The sequence below is a fragment of the Melanerpes formicivorus genome, unplaced genomic scaffold (genome assembly GCF_026170545.1).
Source record: "Melanerpes formicivorus ecotype bairdi unplaced genomic scaffold, bMelFor1.0.p_v2 SCAF_58, whole genome shotgun sequence".
NCBI lineage: Eukaryota > Metazoa > Chordata > Aves > Piciformes > Picidae > Melanerpes > Melanerpes formicivorus.
The window spans coordinates 3263804-3286230 of NW_027142410.1; the positions used below are offsets into that span (position 1 = coordinate 3263804).

The following is a 22427-nucleotide window of genomic DNA, read 5'->3' on the forward strand; positions in this document are numbered from 1 at the left end:
GGTTGCCTTCAGCTCCCCTGGTACAGACCACCCAGGCTTAATGCTTGCCTGCACCTCTCAGTGTTAGGAGAAGCAACTGCTTAGCTAGCTGGTCATGATCATTCCTCATTTAGCAAGAACAGAAGTTAAAGGAAGTTTCCCAGCTTGAGACTAATTTGCTCTCAAAGGAAAAGAGAGAGCAGGCAGTTAAAAAGCTGAGGCAAGGCCCTGGCAACTGAACTGAGTATGACTGCCCACCTCTGGAGCAGCTCACCTGCACCAGAAAGGCTGTCAGTAAACGGAGCACTTGGTAGTTTTCTTCCGGCAGAGTCTGGAGTGCTTTGCGGACAACATCCACGCGATTCACCTCCTCCACGTCTGAAAATCAAGAGACAGGACAAGCAGGTCCATCAGGGACTCCCAGCACCCACCCTGATGAAAGACCTGTTTGCAGTCACAGGCTATCCCATGCAGGACTGGTCCCCACTCCCAAGACATCTTTGCCCTTGGCCAATGCAACGTTCAGGGAGTAGCAAACTTGTTAGAACTCACCCTGGAAGCTGACAACATGGCTGTAGAGGTCAAAAGTGAGAAGAGGCTCAGGTAGCTCTCTCAGGAAGGTCTTGAGAATCACAGCAGGGAGGTGGATATCTTCATACTGCTGGAAATCTACAGGCACACCTGAGACAGCAGAGCAGAGACTCAGTGCTCACTAGCCAAAGCAAGTCCTCCCTCCAGACAAAGAATGGTGGTCACAATGCAGAAACAGTGTGGCCAGCAGGAGCAGGGAAGTCATTCTGCCCCTGGACTCAGCACTGGTTAGGCCACACCTTGAGTCCTGAGTCCAGTTGTGGGCCCCTCAGTTTAAGAAGGACATTGAGACACTTGAACATGACCAGAGAAGGGCAACAAGGCTGGGGAGAGGCCTTGAGCACAGCCCTGTGAGGAGAGGCCGAGGGAGCTACCAGCACCAGAACAAGAGGACACAGTCTCGAGCTGTGCCAGGGGAAGTTTAGGCTGGAGGTGGGGAGAAAGTTCTTCCCAGAGAGAGTTGTTAGCCATTGGAATGTGCTGCCCAGGGAGGTGGTGGAGTCACCATCCCTGGAGGTGTTCAAGAGGGGACTGGATGTGGCACTTGGTGCCATGGTTTAGTAGTCAGGAGGCGTTGGGCGACAGGTTGGACTTGATGATCTCTGAGCTCTTTTCCAACCTTACTGATTCTATGATTCTATGAACTAGGGAGACAATATATTCAGGAATACAGAGAGAGTACTGAAGCACCACATCTTCTAGCAGAGTGGTAGAATGTGTCCCAAAAGCTTATGCTTTACAGCACACTGCTGAATCCAGCACTTTAGAAGTCATCAAATGAAAGGGATGACCAACTTCTTCCTGGTCATCTTCAGCCCCTCCAGTATAACCTGACTAAAATGGTATATGCCATCCTGAGCAAAAGGGATGCTTTCAGGAAGGAAAAGGGCAGTGAGGAGAAGGTGAGTGGGAAGGAAAGTGCTTTACACACAGCAGAGGTATCAGATGCTTCTCCCTTGCAGCTCAGGCTGACAGGGCCACACCTAGAGGCCCAGCAGAGAAAGAGAAGAGCCACGGTGGATTAGTTCCAACACAGTTCCAGATGGACAGCAACCTCTGGGGCATGAGAGGGGCTCTGATGGGTCTGAGCACTTACCTGTGTTGTATTTCTGCTGCACCTCCCTGACAACCTGTGTATTGGCTGATCTCCTGAAAATCCCCTCTGTGGTAAGAGCTGTGAAGGTGGAGCAGATGGAGAACAAAGATCAGCCACATGACAGCCTCTCAAAATGCTGGTCTTCACAATCATAAACCCAAGCTGGAGGGCCTTCAGACAGGTATCAACAAGTCTCTTTCTCAGAGCTTCCTGCTTCCAATACCAGGCAAAGGATACAAGGAGCACTTTTGCTACTCTTAGACAAGTGAGAGTATGGACCACTGGAGAAATGAGGTCTCCTGAGCCCTGCACAAGCCCTCTTGAAAGCTAACTCACCTAGTTCAGGCCTTTACACCTTATTCTAGACTGCTCTTCTTTATCTTACCACAGACTGGATGAGAACTTAAGTGGAAGAGGGGCTACTGACATGGAATTAAGAGGGGCTGCATCCCTCTTCACTGAACGCTTACCATGCTGCTGCAAGTGAGCAATGGTGTCTCTGATCACCAGGGGCACAGGAGACTGATCAGGGCTCTTCTCCCTGAGGCTGTGAGAAAAGACAAAAGGTTACAAATGACTGAGCCTCCCTGCCCTGCAGGCAGCCCCCGAGTCTTGAACTTGCCCACAGAAGCTCTCCCACATAGGATCTTGCTCTCCCAGGGCCTGTCTCAGCCATTACTCCAGCCTTCTCTCCTCTCCATCATGCTACATCAATCACTGGAGCAAATATGAGCTCATGATTACATCACAGGAATCCTTCTGTCTTCTGCAAAAAGTATAGCTTGTAGATACCAGGGCAAAGGGGTTGACAGAAGGCCAGGCTGCTAGTTATGAGTGGGGTGAAAAGGATGAAGCTTCTTTTTTCTTTCCCATAGGTGCAAGGGCACAAAGAAGCTGATATACAAGAGAAAAATATATGGGGTAAGTTTATCCACACCACTCCAGTAACAGAGGATATATCAACCCAATGGCTGCCAGGGTTGAGGTTCCTCCTCATTCCTTGAGGAGATAAAAAAAACACCACACCACCCCCAAAAAACTAAAACAAACCCAAAAACACTCAAAGGTAACAATTCCTTCAACACTTGGCCCTTAGCAGTGTCTGAGTTTGCCTCTGTCACCATGCAGCAGTGGGGGGTGGGAATTGTTACAAGGGTGAATAGAAATGCTTTTGAAACACAGTTTATGATATGGGTAAAAAGTAAGACACAGGTCTGCAGGAGTGCTCAATCAAAACAGCATAACCCTAAAGACACCTCCATCAACCTCCTGCAGACTTGCTTTGCTTAAAGGCAATTTCTAGTGGCACAAAGTTCTCTCCATGGCCCTTATTTTGCTGGCCTCTTAGTGACCTGTAGCTGCAGAAACAATCTCCTCCTCATTTAGGTGACCAGGGGATCAAGAGGGTGGATCCAAACTGAGTCAGGAAGTGGACATGAGTGCAGAGCTCCTTGGAAGAATGATTAAAGCTTTGCAGGCAGTGTGAGCTGCAAGATGTTTTACAGCCACATTTGCTGCTGTGCAGTTATAAATACAGTGACCTCATATCAATCAAGCCAGGGCAAAAGCAACACAATCCAGAGACACTCACTGCTGGAGAGAGACTCCAAACTGCTGGTTTGGCAGTGGTGGGCGTGGGGGTGTTGGCTTCTGGGGCACTTGTGAAGGTTTCTGCAGGGATCTCAGATATTCATCATACCTGGAGCAAAACACAGACTAGTAAAAACCTACCTCATAATACAGCAGCAACCCAACACTGCACATGACCCACTGCACACCCACTGGTATCAATTCTGAGCCCAGCACAGCTGAGTCCCCATCTATGCAAAGACAGGAAAGGCCACTCTGAAGTACAGGGGCAACAAGAACAAACATCTGAAACATCTGCCAGAAAAAAGCAGAGAGAAAGGAATATCTGTCTGGAATCAGGAGCTGGAAGGGTGGAGGACAAAGGACAGTGTGGGCTACTGCACTGCTTGTGATGAGACAATTACATGTGTGTGTGAGGGACAGGGAACCAATCTACTATGACCAAGACTGGGAAGTCCCAAAGAGAAGCTGAATTGTGCAGAGTGAGCAAAGCAGATGCCCAGACAGAGCAGATAACACTGACCTGGAGTTCTTGGTGCCTAAGGTCAGCAGCTTGCAGAAAGCCCCTGAGGGGTGAGTGGAAGAGGCAGGATGGGTGCTCCATTGGAGAAGGACTTATAACTAAAGGACAGAACTGAGCACTGAGGCCAAGGACAGGAAGGAGCATTGAAAGAAATAATAGTCTTTAAGGCAACTTGTCACCACTCCCTACAAAACCACTGCTGGAGTGGAACAATCTCTCTCTCCCCTTGCTATTCCTGCAGAAAAGTCCCCTCTCACAGAGCCCTAAGCAAATGGGACACAGGCACCAGTCTCACTTCAGCACTTGACTTGGGATCCCCAGCTGTTCGAGCTTCACATACTCCTCCAGCTCACTAAGGAAGTTCACATAAAAGATCTTCCGTCCAAACTTGAAGCTGAAACACAAAAGAAGAGCAGGAGTGTGAGAAATCAGGAAATGCAGCACCAGAACAGACTTCTAACAGGTAAGGAGAGCAGAGGTCTGCAGGAGACATCAATGGGCCAAAGCAGCAGGTACGGCTGAGCCCACATAGCTCTGCAGCTCCATGTATTTCACCAAGAGAGGACAAGATTTTCCAAGCCACATTAAGAGCCCCAGAAGCAGCAGGCTCCCCAAAACACTGGATTTCTCCTTCCTAAGTCCAAGAGCAGGCTGGAGAAAGCTTTGGGTTCAGTTATTTTAGAGTTAGGGTTTCAGCATCAACGCGATGAATTAAATGTAGTTCAGACTGACGCTCTCGCTTCCTTTTTCACTTTTAGCAGAGCCTGCAACCTTTACTTCTGCTTGGCTGCAGAGAAAGAGAGCAGCACAGAAACCTGCAGTGTTTGCAGCTCTAAAGCAGTGTTTCTTATAGCAGAGTATCTCTGGGCTCAGAAACAGGAGGAGACAGCATAAGGTGAGAGACTCCCAGGGTAGGTTAGGCAACCAGGCCTCAGCTTGTACCCGACCAAGAGTAACCCATTGTAGCCCTGCAGTGTGAGGTTGTGGGTGAGCCTCAGACAGTGCTTCCTACCTGATCAGAGGCTTGAAGAGAATCAGCAGGGTCTTGATGAACATAGTTGGGTGCACAATATATAAGGCTTTGATGTTCTTCTTGTACCTGCCAAGAGAAGGTAAGTAAGGATGAGCTGCACTTCAAGCAGAGGAATCAACCTTTCCATAAGGCACTCTGGATGCTCTATTCCTTTTGCATTGAGCCTGATCACTCTCCAGTACCCATGGCCTTCCTCTCCCATGCTTCATAGCTGTGTCAGGCCACTCAGCAGCCTAAGGGCACACTTTAGTGTATTCTAAGATTGACCCAGAAGCAGTGAGTAGCCTCACCAGGAAGGAACAATTGCACAATGAGGCTGACACCCTTGCACTGGGTCCTGGTTTTGCCGCTCGCCTGCTGGCCTGTAGGATGTAGCTTCAGAAGGAGCTGTTTACCCCATGGTTCAGCCTCCATGAAACAACAACCCACCTCCAAAAGCAGCACAAAAAAGGGATAGCAAATTATGATCACCAAGCTGCACGGGGTCTGGGGAAGCTCCTCTGTGTTAGCCTGCAGAACAGCGTGTTACCTCCTTGCTTGCTGCGGCCTTACTCACTTGCGATCGAACTCCCGGTAGGCGTCCCGCAGCCAGCTCAGGGATGGCTTGTTCTCACTGGTGAGGCCATGGTGCAGGTACACCAGTGTGTAATCACTCTCCACATACTGGTCCAGAGTGAATTTCAGGTACCTGAGAAGAGACACCCGCCGATTTCACCGCATCCTCTGACACACAGAGGCTCCTTCACCCTTCGGGACTCCTCTTTGTGCGCCGCAACAGAGGATTTGCTTCCCCAGCAATGGAAGAAGCCACTCTGGAGGACATGTCCAGATGAAGAAGCTACTGCAGATAGACTTAGTCCTGGGAACGCAGTGCCTTGGAATTCTATCAGTCTCTGGAAGTTAACTGCAGCCTCCTAAGACACCACTTACCCCAGCAGTTTGACGTGATCCAGCTGATGGCTAGGGGGCATCCGGCAGGCACTGAACAAGATCACTTTCCTTCCGTATTTGTCATCACCTGCAGATGAAATGCCAGAGATTACATGGACTTGAAAGACTACACCATGGTCTTGGCAGCCAGGGGTAAACAGAGCAGAGGAAACCGCCACAACAAGGCAGAACTCCGGATTGCCACAGCCGCCAGCCAAGCTCAACCTCATTTTCAGTAGAATTACCACAGGCCTGGTATGGAAGCAAAAACCTCAACACCAAGGGCCTGGCAAGTCAACCACATGAATGGAGAGCAGAGCCCATGCTCCAGCCTTGAATGATTGGAGGGACTGGAAGCCGGGATGCCATGAGGCACGTAGGGATGGAGGCCCCAAACACAAAGCAGAGTGCTCAAAGCATTAATCCTGCAATGCTGCCCCTGGGCACTGCTCTTGATGCCCCTGTTCCCAGGGAGGGAGAGGGAAAACTGCCCCTCAGAGGCACAATAACCACTCCTTCCATCCTGCACACAGTCCCAGACTAACTGCTTGTGATCTGGTTTGATTCTTGCTTCGCTTGGAGCTTAATCCTGCACGCAGGACAAAGCCATTTCACACTCTACCCTGGAAACCAAGACATTTCCAGGAACAGGGCAGGCCCAGCCACATCCCAGATACAGGAAGCAAGCATCATCATAAGCCTCTTCTACAGATGGACCAAGCAGGGCTGCTGGATTCTCCAGGAGGATCGCAGAACAAGCTGTTCACTGTTTCCTAGCTTTTCCATCCACAGATTTTTGCAGCCTGAGCTGGAAGGGGCTGCAAAGTGCAGAACAACAAAGCACTCTGTGTAAAAACCCAGCAGAAAATGGGTCTCACCACAATGGACCCAAATAACTGATAAAGCAGCCTCATCCTGGGGAGGACACTCCCAGCCACCAGTTGAGGCAACAAGCCAAGTTTTCCCCAAAGCAAGTCTTCACACATCAGTGGACTTCTGCCAGCAGAGCTCTCAGACCCATGGACAAAGCCCAAGCAGATGGACATGGACAAGTTTAGCAGACATGCTAGGGGAATGGAGAGACCGAGAAAGCAAGAACCAGGTCACAAATCTTTTGGACATGGAGTTTGGGGGAAATTCTGCTGCCCTAGCAGGCACACCACCCAATCCATCCCCATAAGGATGACTTGCTTTCTAGCACCAGTAGAGATGAAAGGACTCCTCTTGAAGTATCTCCCTTCTCTCTACTCTGACTTACAACACTGAGAGCATGCAGGCGTTTTCTCACCTTTGCACGGGCTCTGGCCCTCGAACAACTCTTGGTTACACCTGCAGTGCAGCAACTGAGACCTCACTCTGAACCCCAGAACAGCAAACCTAAGGGTCCTTGGAAGATTGCCCGTTAGTAACAGATGACCTCTGGGGGCTGCAAATGGCAGCCCGCGGAGCCAGGAGCGCAGTCCTGAGGTGCCAGTCAGCCTCTCCTCCCCCCAGCCTGCACACTGAGAACAGACTCCTCGCGCACCTTCGCTCTCCCCTCACAAGCTCCCTTTTCAAGTGGCTCATCAGACAAGACAAGAGACAGAGTTTGCTGATGCACAGGAAGGCAGAGCCTCCACAGAAGCTGTGGCCAGGGAGGCAGCGCTGGGTGCAGACCGGGAGAGGGCTGGCGGAGGCCATCGCAGGGACATTCACATGCAGGGCTAAGGGGCGACTGGGGAGGACGCATGACCCGCGATGCAGGACCAGGAGAGAGTGATGCAAGGCTCTTCTGGAACAACCAGACACAGTCACAGCCAGGCCACAAGACCAACACCACATTGCATATCCCATGGTAGCCCACTCTCTGCCTAGCCCAGAGTTTCTTAGTAGCTTGCTGTGAGCTTTGGAGCTGAGTCTAATGCATGTAAGCTGTCTAAAAAACCAAAGGCCCAGGCTACAAAGTCCTGGGCAGAGAATGTGGCATGTTGTGACTCTTCCCACAGGTCTAGAGCCACCTGTATGTCTCCATCTGGATGACAAAGGGTCCTGTGCACCCAGAACAGCAAGAAGAGACGGCAGCATCAGAAAATCTGTTGAGTTCTGTAGTGGTGAAAGAGAAAGGTCAGAAAGGACTACAGATCTTTTCAGATCACATCTCTGTGCTAAAGTCAGAATAGGTGCTACCTTCAGCTAACTGAGAGGCTGCATTTCACACCAGAGTGGATGGTCTGAGGGCCAGCACACTTGATCAAAGCAGGCCTTGGTTGTGAAGAACTGCAGTACAACACCATGTTGTGGGTGGCCACACCTTCAGCTGAAGTCCCTAGGCACCGATTCCCAGACCTGACAAGCCACATGCCAGGAACCACACAGTGCAAACCCCTTCCCCTGGAATGACTTGAAAGCTTATGGCAGGGTCCATGCAAAGTCCAGAACCTCATTGTTTATACAGTCCTGGTGAGAAGGTCTGGGATCACTGGTAAAGGAAAAATGGAGAAGCCACGACTCTGCCAAAGGGGAGACTGCCCTTTGCCCCTGGGTAACTTCCAGGGACAAGTACACCAAAAGCAAATCTGTAGTCCCCTAGATGACTGAGAAAGGAGTGGCCCATTTTGCCTCCCAAATCAATGAATGAGACCACACAGGAACCAGCATGCCCAGTACTGAGTGCTGGGCTGTTTCACCACGCTGAGCTCAACCTGCCCACACAGACACTTTCAAAACAACCAACTACCAGCCTTGTTTCCACCTGACCTCTGCCAGATCAGTCTGGCTCCTTCAGACACGACCAAATTCAAAGCTCAGCATCAAAGCTGAACAATCATTGGTTCCCACTGCTAAACAAGAACCTAAAGCCCTTTCCATGCATGCTTGGCTGTCAGGAGGAATCTGCCTGCAGGTGGCCACGCTGCCTCCAACAGCTTTGTGTAAGCTTTCCCAGATGCTCCATCTCTTGTACCATTTGCTTTTCTCTTTGCAAGATTAACGTCTTATGTATCTAGGTTTCCATCCCTTGTTTGCAACTGCAAATAGCTGAAGTTTCCACTGAGCACAACAATAGACTATGAAGTAATCATTTAGCTTCAGGGGCTGCCTCTCCCCGAAGGGGAATACTCAACAGTTAACAAACCAAAGAAGCAATTACAGACCATCAGCACTCACAGAGCACCCCAACAGTATGCACACCTTTGTGAGTCAGTCCACACAGGAAAAATACTTTCAGTCTGCAGTGGAATTAAACTACCTCCCTACAGGATGTTATTTATCCATGTATTTAACACCAAGGAGCAAGGGAGTAGCCAATATGCAAAGCCTCCCCAGCTAAGACTGCTGCTCATCCAAAGAGATATTAACCTATAACACTGATGGACAGGCTAATTCTCCTGAACGCTGTGTTTTTAAGGCCCAAACTCAGTTTTACACCTCACTCAACAAGCAGGATTGCCAGTGCACATCCCAGACAAAGGCAAAGGGAGATCACTGCTGTGGTGCCCAGCCATTAGTGCAGGACCATACTTTCAACAGGGCAGAAATTCAAACAGCAAGGCTAATGTTTCAGATGGGACTGTGCAACAATAACAACGTATCAGAGAACAAATTCACATCCAGGTAGCAACACTGTCCTGAGACAGGACTCTCCACCAAATGACTCTGTACAACCAACATGGCAAATACACACTTGCCTTGCAAATCCTGCTAGGTGTTTCTCCTGAAACACATTCATTAGCCTTTAGGCCATGATTGGAGGCTGTCACACTACTCATGGGCAGCACAACTGCAGTCCAGGCACCCTGCTGATTCCTATCTCGGCCAGTTACCCTCAGCTGAGGGCCCACCTTGATGAAAGAGTCAAATGGGAATATCCTAGAACTCTGCCACTGAGAGAATGCAGATGGATGAAACTTGCCACCACAAGCTAGGGTTACTGGTAAAGCAGCAAAGTTAACAGAGTTCAGGGTCAAGGAGAAGTCACCACTACATAATCTTGGCACACTACCACACAAGTTTCACAAAGCTTAGGATGTTTATCAGGGCCACTGTCAGCAAAATACTTCTCTAATGTAATTTCAAGTTCCTGCCAAGCTTATGACATAGCTGGGCAGTGTTTAAGTCTAGTAGCTGCCTGTTGAATTCCCAAGTGGATTTAGCCCCTCAGGACAAGAAGGGTAAGGAGCATACATGAGTATTTTAATACATAAGCCAGCAGTGTGCCCAGGTGGCCAAGAAGGCCAATGGCATCCTGGCCTGCATTAGGAAGTGTGGCCAGCAGGAGCAGGGAGGTCATTCTGCCCTGTACTCAGCACTGGTTAGGCCACACCTTGAGTCCTGTGTCCAGTTCTGGGCCCCTCAGTTTAGGAAAGATGTTGAGCTGCTGGAACATGTCCAGAGAAAGGCAACAAAACTGCGCCGGGGAGGTTTAGGCTGGATGTTAGGAAGAAGTTCTTCATGGAGAGAGTGATTGGCCATTGGAATGGGCTGCCCAGGGAGGTGGTGGAGTCACCATCACTGGAGGTGTTTAGGAAGAGACTGGATGAGTTGATTAGATACTGTTGGGTGATAGGTTGGTGATAAGCTGGGGAGGGGGTTGGTGATAAGCCGGGAAGGGGGTTGGTGATAAGCCGGGGAAGGGGTTGGAGCACAAGCCCTATGAGGAGAGGCTGAGGGAGCTGGGGTTGCTTAGCCTGGAGACTCAGGGGAGACCTTACTGCTGTCTACAACTACCTGAAGGGAGGTTGTAGCCAGGTGGGGATTGGTCTCTTCTCCCAGGCAACCAGCACCAGAACAAGAGGACACAGTCTCAAGCTGTGCCAGGGGAGGTCTAGGTTGGATGTTAGGAAGAAGTTCTTCATAGAGAGAGAGATTGCCCATTGGAATGTGCTGCCCAGGGAGGTGGTGGAGTCACCATCATTGGAGGTGTTTAAGAGGAGACTGGATGAGGCACTTGGTGCCATGGGTTAGTTGATCAGATGGTGTTGGATGATAGGTTGGACTTGATGATCTCAAAGGTCTTTTCCAACCTGGTTAATTCTATTCTATTCTATTCTATTCTATTCTATTCTATTCTATTCTATTCTATTCTATTCTATTCTATTCTATTCTATTCTTGACATCTTCCATCTAGATATTCCCAATATCCAGACAACTGCCAGAATCATAAAGTTTTACCAAGTGTCTACAGTTCTAACCAACAGAGCATACACTAGAGAGTCAGATTAAACAATGGCAACCAGGAGGATGCCTGAGGGCACAACAAACAGGGGAGAATAGGCCCCCTAAAGAGGATCAGCATTTCCATGGACTGTGTGAAGGCCTGCTGCTCAGAAACAGCAGAAAGAATTTCACACCAAAAGAAGTTTGTATTTACACTGAGATGTGTGAAAACACTGGTAGCCAAGTTCTTAAGGCTTAGGCCAGAGAGCATTAACAAATGCTCAGCAAGCAGAGAGCAGGCTAGCACAGCTCCAGGCTACCATGAGGAACAAGCCACTGTAACACAAAGTCTCTGCAGCCAGATGGAGAAGAAATAGGTAACAGCTGCTTTCAGTTGGAGAATCCAGTTTAAGTGCCAGCTACTTAGCATGTGAGCACAGCAGCAGATCCAGATCATAGGAAGGAACTGAAAGTAATCCTAGGATGAACTTCCAAAGCACACATGGCAATGAGGTGAGTCTGAGCTCAAACTGAACCGGTCCAAGCAGGCCACCACCACGACAGAAGAACAGGATTTACACTGAGAACCAAGAGCCCCAAGGTGCCCAAAGTAAAGCCCACTCACCAAATCTGGTTCAGAGGATTCTGCTGTGCCTGAGGCAGAGGTGCAGCCCTCAGATAATGATTTTGTGCAGCCTTTGGACTCTTGACAAGTTGCCAGTGCAGCCTAAGGCTGAGCAAAGTTTGGGCTCCCCTGAGACAGTCCAGCTACAGGCCACAGTCATGCTAAAGGAATGCCATGATCTACAGTACCAAATGTTAATGCCACAAAAGGTCCACCTACCTGGTTGAGCCCCATCAAGTGCACCCTGGTCTGGAGGAACAGAAACAAAGTTATAGCAAGCCAAGTTTTGCACCCTTTCCCAGAAAGCAATATTGAGTATAAAGGCTCAGAGTTGGCACCCTGTCAAATCCAGATTGGCACTAGGATGCATTTAGTTGCTGTCACAGAAGTCAAGCTACTTCCAGTCCCTCTCTTCCCCATGCTCCCCTCTAACAGGGGCAGTAACAGCAACCCATGATTCCCAAACCTCTCTCCTGAATTTGCAGCTACCCCTGTACAATCCTTGTCAAATTTCTGGCTCCTACTGTTCCTCTTCTCCTAGCACCAAAATGGCAACTGCCACACTGCCAGTTTGTAAAGGAATAAACACAACTAGTGCTGAATGCCAAGGTCCTCTGAAGTGTAGAGAGAATGTCACCACATCACAGGGGGATTGAGTCAGTCATCAGCAAATTTGCAGATGACACCAAGCTGGGAACAGATGTTGATCAGTTAGAGGGTAGAAGGGCTCTGCAGAGGGACCTTGACAGGCTGGACAGATGGGCAGAGTCCAACAGGATGTCATTCAACAAATCCAAGTGCCTGGTGCTGCACTTTGGCCACAACAACCCCAGGCAGAGCTACAGGCTGGGGTCAGAGTGGCTGGAGAGCTGCCAAACAGAGAGGGACCTGGGGGTGCTGATTGACAGCTGCCTAAACATGAGCCAGCAGTGTGCCCAGGTGGCCAAGAAGGCCAATGGCATCCTGGCCTGCATTAGGAATAGTGTGGCCAGCAGGAGCAGGGAGGTCATTCTGCCCCTGTGCTCTGCACTGGTTAGGCCACACCTTGAGTCCTGTGTCCAGTTCTGGGCCCCTCCATTTCAGAAGGACATTGAGACACTTGAATGTGTCCAGAGAAGGGCAACAAGGCTGGGGAGAGGCCTTGAGCACAGCCCTCTGAGGAGAGGCTGAGGGAGCTGGGATTGTTTAGCCTGGAGAAGAGGAGGCTCAGGGGTGACCTCATTGCTGTCTACAACTACCTGAAGGGAGGTTGTAGCCAGGTGGGGGTTGGTCTCTTCTCCCAGGCAACCAGCACCAGAACAAGAGGACACAGTCTCAAGCTGTGCCAGGGGAGGTTTAGGCTGGATGTTAGAAATAAATTCTTCACAGAAAGAGAGATTGCCCATTGGAATGTGCTGCCCAGGGAGGTGGTGGAGTCACCATCCCTGGAGGTGTTTAGGAAGAGACTGGATGGGGTGCTTGGTGCCATGGTTTAGCTGATTAGATGATGCTGGGTGATAGTTTGGACCTGATGATCTTGAAGGTCTTTTCCACCCTGGTTAATTCTATTCTATTCTATGCTATTCTATGGAATGCTATGCTATGCTATGCTATGCTATTCTAAACCCTCCATTCTCTTGGTCACCATTAGAACCTAAGAATCCCTGAGAAACCCTCCCTTCCCTTGGCCTCACATGTCAAAGCATGGTGCAGAAACTGGCCTTGCCCTGAACGGGCCAGGTCTGACAGAAGCAACTCATCCCTCATCACATCACACTCATGTAGTAAAAAACCAAGAAATGTGCCAAAGCCACATCCAAAAGCAGCAGAAATGAGGGACCCTGTAGTAGAGGAGCCAATAATGATCTATCATACTGGAAAGGCAAAGGAGCTTTGTTAGCAGAGGCTGTGCCCATTAGCCACCACAGATAGACTGCGATGTGCTTTCAGCACAGGTTTTGTCTGCAGCCTCTGCCTCTGCCTGCTTAATGAAACTACAGCTACCAGTGCTCCAAGAGTGACTTTACCTCCCCACATCAACCACCAACAGGAAACCATCACTACTAGTTACAACTTGGGCACCTGCAGCCAACAGCCAACCACAATGCTTTTCAGGTAGGGTTGGTACCAGATTCACCACAGAAAAAAGATTTGCTCTTGAAACTGCAGTTTCAATCTAGTAACACACAGGAAGGTACAGCCCCAGCTCTCCATCTTCCTTCCCATTTCAGTCACAGGTCTAATGAACACTGGCATTGTGCTTCCTCTGTGAGGGCAGCCCTGCAGACTGCCAATCCATGATGTGAAGCAGCAGATTTCCCACATGAAATAGCAGAAACTTGCTCTGAGCTCCAGCAAAGCTTTGAAGTGGCTGGGCAGGGGCTACATGGATGAGGTAAAGAGGCCAGTCTCCTGACAACTGCTACACCAGCTTCTAGCCTCCAAAGTGGTGTAGAATTCATATGTCAAGCATATGTTAACCCTCAGCTTTCTCAACCCACAATGAAGAAAGCCAATCACTGTTGAAAATGGGACTGCTGATGCACCTCTCAGCTGCAGGACAGCACACTGACCACAAAGGCAAGACCAGTATTTTGGACTGAGAAGAAGAATGAAGAAGAAACACATTGCCATGGAGCTGTCAAGAGCCTTGCTCTTCCTACACAGCCCCAGGTTTCCATCAGGCACTGCTATCTCCAGAGACCTCTGCTGTTGATCATCTGTCGTATTCTTGCAATTCAGCCTCTGCTGAAATTCAAGGCCAAGATTACATTACCCCAAGCCTGCCTCAACCCCAAAGGAGAGGAAAGCTGCACATCTGCCATATATGAGTTAGCAGGAAGATGCAGACCCTCCTAAAGGTAACACAAATGTGGGATAGTTCCTCAACAGCCTTCAACCAGAAGCTCACATCTCCTCCCAACACGATGTGGTGTGAGCAAGGGAAAAACCCACGCTTTGCAGAAGTGGTTTGTGCAGTGAAATTGAGCCTCCTCTGCTCCAACTTCCAGCCACATGAAAAGATTCATTTCTCTGCTAAGTGCTCACAAAAGGAGGAAGTCATGGTCAAGAAGAGACCAAGCATGCAGAGACCTTTCCAGAGCCCATGTCAAACGCCCCATCAATACACACCTGAAGGTCAGCCTGAAAGCATAGGCAGAGCATCATCTCTTCCACTCAGAAAAGCACTGAATCCCAGAACCAAAAGAAAGTCTCCCAGAAATGAATCATTCTGATTCACAGCAATGCCACAGCACTCCTCTGAACTGTGGCCTGGATGCCTTTAGCTGCCATCTTCCTGTGACACACCACTGCACAGGACAGCAGTTACATGTCCGCGCCTTCCCCACGGGCAGCTTCATTCAGCAACACCTCAGTTCCCAGAAGAGAAAGAACAGGGAACAGAGGAGAGTCTCCAGGAAACCCTTGCACTATTTTCAAGGGGAAACCAAACCCCAAACCATCCTTTTTCTAGCAAATTCTGCAGAATGCTTTATCAACATTATCTGCCCTCTTCAGGCCAGAGAGCCAGGACATTCAAAACCAGCATGCACTGAACTGCATCAGAGCTTAAGGGCAGCTAGGAAATAAGTGTGCTAACGTTTTGTCATCAGAACTGGGCTTTTAATGAGTTATTAACATTGTGTACTCATCCCAAAAGAAGAAATTACTTTTCTGACCACACAGGGTAACCCTGAGGTCACGGAGTCCAGCCTGAGGATGGGAACCAGCCTTCTGCTTTTGTCTCAAAATAGCATCATCGTCCCAGAACGACTTCAGGGAAGGCAGGAACAGAGTCAGCCATATGCTTTCTGCTCTGAAGTGCAGAGCAGTGAAGGACACTGAAGAGAAAGAATCAGCAGAATGGATAAAACTACCCTTGATCTGCTGCCACTTGCAAATATTTACAAGAGAACTAGGGTGAAGCTATTTTGTTTCAGGCTCAGCATGGTAAATACCCATCGCAGCTGAAGGTGCTGACAAGCACAGCTTTTAAGTAGAGCAAGGCCCAAATAGTTTCATATTAATCCTCCAGGGAGATTTTGATTCTCCAGGCTACTCCTAATAGGATTTTCCCAGATTCTAGTAGATTATTTGCCTCCTACAACAGCCCAAAGCACATTACCCTGTTTGATCCTCCAAATACTTAACATTATTAATTACTGACCAAGAAAACTGAACAGCTTCATCCTCAAGAGCCCAGGTCACATCTTAGGCCCTTTGGATCATAGTATCACAGTATCAGTCAGGGTTGGAAGGGACCACAAGGATCAGCTAGTTCCAACCCCCCTGCCATGGGCAGGGACACCCCACACTACATCAGCCTGGCCAGAGCCTCATCCAGCCTGGGCTTAAACACCTCCAGGGACAGGGCCCCAACCACCTCCCTGGACAACCCATTCCAGGGCTTCACCACTCTCATGGGGAAGAACTTCCTCCTCACCTCCAGCCTGAATCTCCCCACCTCCAGCTTCATTCCATTCCCCCTAGTCCTATCACTACCTGAGATCCTGAGCAGTCCCTCCCCAGCCTTCCTGGAGCCCCCTTCAGATACTGGAAGGCCACAATGAGGTCACCTCGGAGCTTTCTCTTCTGCAGACTGAACAGCCCCAACTCCTTCAGTCTGTCCTCATAGGAGAGGTGCTCCAGCCCTCTGAGCATCCTCGTGGCCCTTCTCTGGACACCTTCCAGCACCTCCAGATCCCTCTTCCCAAACTTCAAAAAACTCCTGCTTCCAGATGAGACACCAGCAAGACAGGCACTATGAGGCAGCAAATCTGGAGCTGTGCTGTTGGCTCTTCCAATGCCAAGAAAGGCTTTGCACCACGTTCTGTGTGTGGGACCATCACAGACTCAGATAAACTGGCAAAAATTCCCCAGGAGCAGCCAACAACAGAAGCTTCTCTGAGTTGCTTCTGCACTGTACAGAGACACAACAGGGACAGAGGGCTCACCAGAAACACAAATTTAAGAGCTTTCTATCAGAAAGCAGGCACACCTCCCAGTCAGCCATCACAACCCCTGAAATCTTTTCAGGAAGTTAGACAATTCTTCATTTGCTCTCCTAGACAAAGTGTCAAAGGCTGCATTCCACCAGCCACTGAGACACACCTCCACTGGAGTGACACTCCATCCAGAGAGCCTGGGGGAAAACAATGCAGTGTTACCTCACAACAGGATTCCTGTAGGAAAGCTTCTGCTTCCCTCAGGAGGCAGCACCCAAAGCAGACCCTTGGTTTGGGAAGACATTCCAGTCTTATCAATGTCTCTGATCTAAACTCTCTGCTAAGCACTTGGTCTGAAGTGAACAACAGCATAATTTAACTCACCAGCTCCCAGAGGCCAGAAACACCAGCTGCCCTTGCCATTCTCATTCCAAACATTCTAGCTACTAGCACTGAAAAGGTGGAGTTGCCACATCTGTTCCTTCCCACTTTCAGAAGCAGGGAAACTATGATGCAGACCTCTGCAAACTCCAGTCCTGAAACTTCAGCCCCGTGGAAAAGAAGGTTAGCAACACATTTGCACATGAAAGCACCTGTGGCAAACCTACAAGACATAATGGTCCAAACACTAAACACCTAACCTGTCAAGGTGGGCAGCCAGAGGCACACGGGAGACAAAAGACAGCAAAGGTTTGAGTTTGCCATTGTAATGTTGCTCCCCAAAAGATGTAACAAGAGGGAAGGAAAGTTCATTCTAGAAGACAGCCCAGAGAAGAATGTCCAGACTACTCTTACCAAGGCAAGTGCCTGAGAATCTTTTCTCTGTGGTCAAACACTGCTGCAGAACAACCTTGAGTCAAGACTCTTGTCCCTCAGCTTTGCTGCAAATTCATGTGGTACAAGGACCAAAGCATAGAGAAAGGGCAACGGGAGGAATAGGAGATGGCTACAAATACTCAAGGAGGAAGTGTGGAGAAGAGGAGGCACAGGGGAGGCCTTATTGCTCTCTACAACTACCTGAAGGGAGGTTGTAGCCAGGTGGGGGTTGGTCTCTTCTCCCAGGCAACCAGCACCAGAACAAGAGAACACAGTCTCAAACTGCACCAGGGGAGGTTTAGGCTGGAGGTGAGGAGAAAGTTCTTCCCAGAAAGAGTAATTGGCCATTGGAATGTGCTGCCCAGGGAGGTGGTGGAGTCACCATCCCTGGAAGTGTTTAAAAAGAGGGGACTGGATGTGGCACTTGGTGCCATGGTTTAGTCAGGAGGTGTTGGGTGACAGGTTGGACTTGATGATCTCCGAGGTCTTTTCCAACCATTATTGTGCAAAAACTACATCCTGTGCTCAGGATCTAGTCAAGGGATCTAAATTCAGCAAAAGTAACCCAGTGCTGCATAATCAAGACAGCAGAAGCCACGAAGGAATGCAAGCTTCCCTGAGGCCCATGGACAGTTACACCTAGTGCAAACATTAACGAAGCTTGGTGCTCCTTCCCTTTACGATGTCAGCTGTCATTGCCACTTGGGCCTGGCATACAGCAGGTGCCCCCACAACCCCAGGAGAAAGACCCTTCCTCAGTCCAGCTGCAAAGACATCAAAGGAGAAAACAGAAAGACCATTACCTGCCACTTCCACGATGTGATGCCTGGCAATATCATAGTAGGGATCATCCCACTGCAGGTGAGTGACCAGCTCAGGGGAGCCTTTGCAGTCCTCTGCACAAAGCACAAGGAACAAGCAATGAGAAGGAGGAATCTGGAGCACCTTGGTGAGGGGTACCACAGAGACAGAGGGAGGAGAAAAAACAGCTCTTCACCATGGGAGGGACTAAGGTATGCACCTCTCCACCCTGGAAATCCACCTTTTAAATTCTGAGTGGAAAGAGCAGCAATGACTTCAGAAGAGAGCTGCCAATCCTGTGAGGTTCATACATATCCCTCTTACATTTATAAAGACTAAAATCCACATGTCAAGGGCAGCATTATGGCTTTTTAGAGCAGGAGGATCTTAACATTGTGCCTTGATGGATGGCCATCCTGTAAGCTAGTTTCCCTGATCTCTTTGGGCAGCAGTCTCACAGCAGAGGATTTCAGAGAAACAATTTGGATCTCCAGCCCCACATGGCAGTTCAAGACCCTTCCACTCAGGAACGGCAGACTATCTTGCAACAGACCATAACAGAGGACACTCAAGGACTTACAGCATGTCTGTACTGTCAGCACCATAGTGCAGCCAGCCACAAGACATGAGGCAGCTCTGAGCTGCAATTTCAGTGACAGGGCTAATTCACGTGGGTGTGGTGCAAGACTGACGTGTCTATAAAGCTTTCAAACGGAGCTGGGGCCCCCTGTGTATGTAGATAGGATCACAATGCTGCAAGACAAACACTTTCTTTAACCCAAACACCAAACAAGTAGGATACTTACCTGATCTGGAAAAAGCAGGGGCTTCATCTGCTGGCCAGCTCTTGTCATCTATGGAGGCCAGTTTGAGCTGGCTGATGGACTGGTTGGTATCATCCAAGTTCAGGTCGTCCTGAAGCTCCGAGAGTGGGTCTGTAGCCATGGTCCCCAAATATTGCAGTTTGCTCTGTAGTGCCTAGAAGGAGAACTGCAGAGATGACTAGGTGAGACAGAGATTACATGTTTACCTCCCTATAAAGGCTCTTTCTCCTTTCACTGATTTTGCCCAAATCCTCCCTTATCTTTGCTTATCCAGAGATTATACTTCCCCTCCCTGTCAACACAGGCAGGAACTCTTCCTCCAAGCCAGGAACACCAACATGTGTCAGATCCTTTCACATATGTCAGTCTTTCACATCAGTTGCTATCAAAAGGCCACCAGAAGCCTGCACCAACCCTCTAAATGAGTCTCTGCTTGGCCACAGCTCTGTACAGAGCAGTTTCTCTCCTGAAACAGGAGCAGCAGCAAAGACACTAAGAAAGATGACAGGCTACACCAGCCCCTGCCTGATACACTCACTGTACCAGCTCTCAGCTCCCCCTCCCTCTGAAGGGCTGGCACAAAGCCCAGCTGTTTCCACAGTTGGTTCAGTGGTGGAAGCTTTCCCAGGAATCACCCCCACCCCTCCCCACAAGGGAGGGCCAACAGCACTGAAGTGGGTGCTTCACTGTGCTAGGATCCGAACACAGAAGTGAACAGCTTCTTAAGACAAGACACAGAGAACAATACACATAAAATCCTCATCTCCTTTCAGCATCACCCATCAGATCCTTTCTCCTACATGACTGCAAGCAGCAGTGAATCCTCTCTATAAATCAAAGCCATATTGCTAGAATGAGCATTTTTTGCCAAGTGTGCCACAGTACTGAGGAGACCAAGGAACTCGGAGTGTCCAAGAAGCAGAGAGCAGCATCTGCTGCTGCTTGCAAGTATTTCTCACTCTCACCTGCAGCAGAAGAGATTTCAAATGCAGGACTGAGCTAGCACAGCACACAGGGCTTTCCAAGGGTGATAATTCCTAGGGACAATCCCTAGGAAACATGTTGTCCTCTGGCGTCCTGGAGGCGAGAAGCCACTGGAAAGGCCAAGTACATAGATCTGGATTGCTCACACAGACCTCACGGACAGTAATTCACTGGCCAGCAGGCATCAAGCCAGGAAGAACTGTAGCAAAACAAAACCACATCTTGCATTAGCAAGACACTCTGTAATGCTGTTTGTCAGACAGGCTTGTGCTTGCTCTGCATTATGAGGAGAGCAAATGGTTCGAAGATGCTCTGAGGGGGCACGAGGCCTTTGTGTGGAGAGATTACACTCACAGTAAAGCTACATCCTTTAGCAGAAGGGAGGAGGGCAATGATGCTTTGCAAACTCCATCCCTAGAGCTGGAATATGTACATGCATCCAGACAAGATGATGAAACAGATGCTTGGACATTGAAGACAGAGAACAAAACCTGTGAGACTGGGCACTGGGAGGTGCCATGCCCATTCTCTGGGCAACACTCATGACCAAGTTTGGGCTGCATTTGGAGAGTACAGGAAGTAGGATGTTCAGTGTTTTTCCCATCCCACTGGATCATTCCATGCTTCCTCCTTCCTGTCCTCCCTTATCTGCTGCCTGCCAGTTTACAAGCAGATTTCATCTCCCTGGGGCTCCCAAAGGGCTGGGAGCTATTGCTAACTACATCTTCTGAAATATGAAAGAGCAGGACGTATTTGGGCAGTGGATCACCAAGACAGCAAGGCAGATACACAGGGCCTGACCATTGCAGCCAAGCAGACCCAAGTAACATCATCCCCTGCCCTCCAGAGAGGACTGTGATAGGTGCCTGACCTCTTCTGATCTTGAAAGGACAAGGAGCAAGAAATCAGGCTCTCCTGCACCATGAGCTCATGCTGGAAACAAGCAGCAGCAGAGCCAAGGGACAAGGACTTCCCACCCCTAGCAGCTGATCCAATTTCTATGGTAACACCAGGCATCAACTCTTGTGAATCAGTAAGCTTAAATCATCTCCCACAGCAGCTCAGCACCCCAGGCTGAGGAAGAATGCACAACCCCCCAGGGCAGCCCCTCACCATTCCCAGCTCCCAGGGACTTCCCAGCCCTGGTGGGGACAGAGCTGCTGTCATTCACTGAGCTGCCTTGCATGTGAGATTCTTGGGGACACCCAGTAGCACCAACATCCCCAGAGCAAGGTCCTGAAGTGCTTAGGGACCAAATCCAAGTCTCCCAACACAGCAGGCATGGTGTCCTCGCTTGTCCCTGCAGGGATCACAACCTGGCTTCACAACCAATATGCAGCACTTGATGGAAGGCAGAACAGACAGCACTGGAGGCCTTCCTAAGTGCAAATTTAATCCTAGGGTAGCACCGTGGGGAAGAAGGAAGCTGTTAGTAGGATCTTTACAGTTCCACACTGGAAAAAGGGCCTAATGGAGAGTGCTCTTGCCAAAACCTGCCTCACCCCTTGGAAAGGCAGACCAGACTCCCCAGATACCTCCTGATGCTCTTCAGAGTCAGCCAGGCAGCTCCATTCCCCGGCTCTAGGCTAGAGCTCCATGGCAGAAATGTTAACGGAAGAAGGATCAGTGGTCTTAGATTTCAGACCCCTCTTGTGAAGCAGACTGCAGCTCCCACAGCCCTGGAAGGTTTTTAGGTTTTTGAATTTTCCCCAGCCCTATCATAGAATCAAAAAGGTTGAAAAAGACCTCAAAGATCATCAAGTCCAACCTGTCACCCAACACCTCATGACTACTAAACCATGGCACCAAGTGCCACGTCCAATCCTTTTTTGAACACCTCCAGGGATGGGGACTCCACCACCTCCCTGGGCAGCACATTCCAATGGCCAATTACTCTTTCTGGGAAGAACTTTCTCCTTACCTCAAGCCTAAACCTCCCCTGGCACAGCTTGAGACTGTGTCCTCTTGTTCTGGTGCTGGTTGCCTGGGAGAAGAGACCAACCCCTTCCTGGCTACAACCTCCCTTCAGAGAGTTGTAGAGAGCAAGAAGGCCTCCCCTGAGCCTCCTCTTCTCCAGGCTAAGCAACCCCAGCTCCCTCAGCCTCTCCTCATAGGGCTGTGCTCAAGGCCTCTCCCCAGCCTTGCTGCCCTTCTCTGGACACCTTCAAGTGTCTCAATGTCCTTCTTAAACTGAGGGGCTCAGAACTGGATACAGAACTCAAGGTGTGGCCTAACCAGTGCTGAGTCCAGGGGCACAATGACTTCCCTGCTCCTGCTGGCCACACTATTTCTGATACAGGCCAGGATGCCATTGGCCTTCTTGGCCACCTGGGCACACTGCTGGCTCATGTTCAGCTGGATGTCAATCAGCATCCCCAGGTCCCTTTCCGCCTGGCTGCTCTCAGCTGCTCTGACCCCAGCCTGTAGCTCTGCATGGGGTTGTTGTGACCAAAGTGCAGCACCTGGCACTTGGACTTGTTGAATGCCATCCTGTTGGACTCTGCCCATCTGTCCAGCCTGTCCAGGTCCCTCTGCAGAGCCTCTCTACCCTCCAGCAGACCAACATCCGCTCCCAGC

General features: G+C 49.7%; 1 protein-coding gene across 5 annotated transcripts in view; it reads right to left on the reverse strand.

Moving 5' to 3' along the window:
* ARHGAP1 (Rho GTPase activating protein 1) overlaps positions 1 to 22427 on the reverse strand; it is a 29370-nt gene that overhangs the window by 4195 nt on the left and 2748 nt on the right. Inside the window, exons 2-13 of one of the 5 annotated variants that reach the window (XM_068161517.1) lie at positions 19832 to 20049; positions 18849 to 19020; positions 18045 to 18137; positions 5743 to 5830; positions 5369 to 5500; positions 4792 to 4878; positions 4075 to 4173; positions 3258 to 3365; positions 2137 to 2213; positions 1667 to 1744; positions 532 to 660; positions 254 to 357 (exon numbers count right to left, since the gene is read on the reverse strand). In XM_068161517.1, the coding sequence (XP_068017618.1) occupies positions 254 to 357; positions 532 to 660; positions 1667 to 1744; positions 2137 to 2213; positions 3258 to 3365; positions 4075 to 4173; positions 4792 to 4878; positions 5369 to 5500; positions 5743 to 5830; positions 18045 to 18137; positions 18849 to 18987 (1134 nt within the window). In that variant the 5' untranslated portion in view covers positions 18988 to 19020; positions 19832 to 20049. Of the gene's footprint in view, positions 1 to 253; positions 358 to 531; positions 661 to 1666; positions 1745 to 2136; positions 2214 to 3257; positions 3366 to 4074; positions 4174 to 4791; positions 4879 to 5368; positions 5501 to 5742; positions 5831 to 18044; positions 18138 to 18848; positions 19033 to 19280; positions 19303 to 19831; positions 20050 to 22427 lie in introns of those variants that run through there. The other 4 variants (XM_068161515.1, XM_068161516.1, XM_068161514.1 and 1 more) reach the window with 4 other exon arrangements.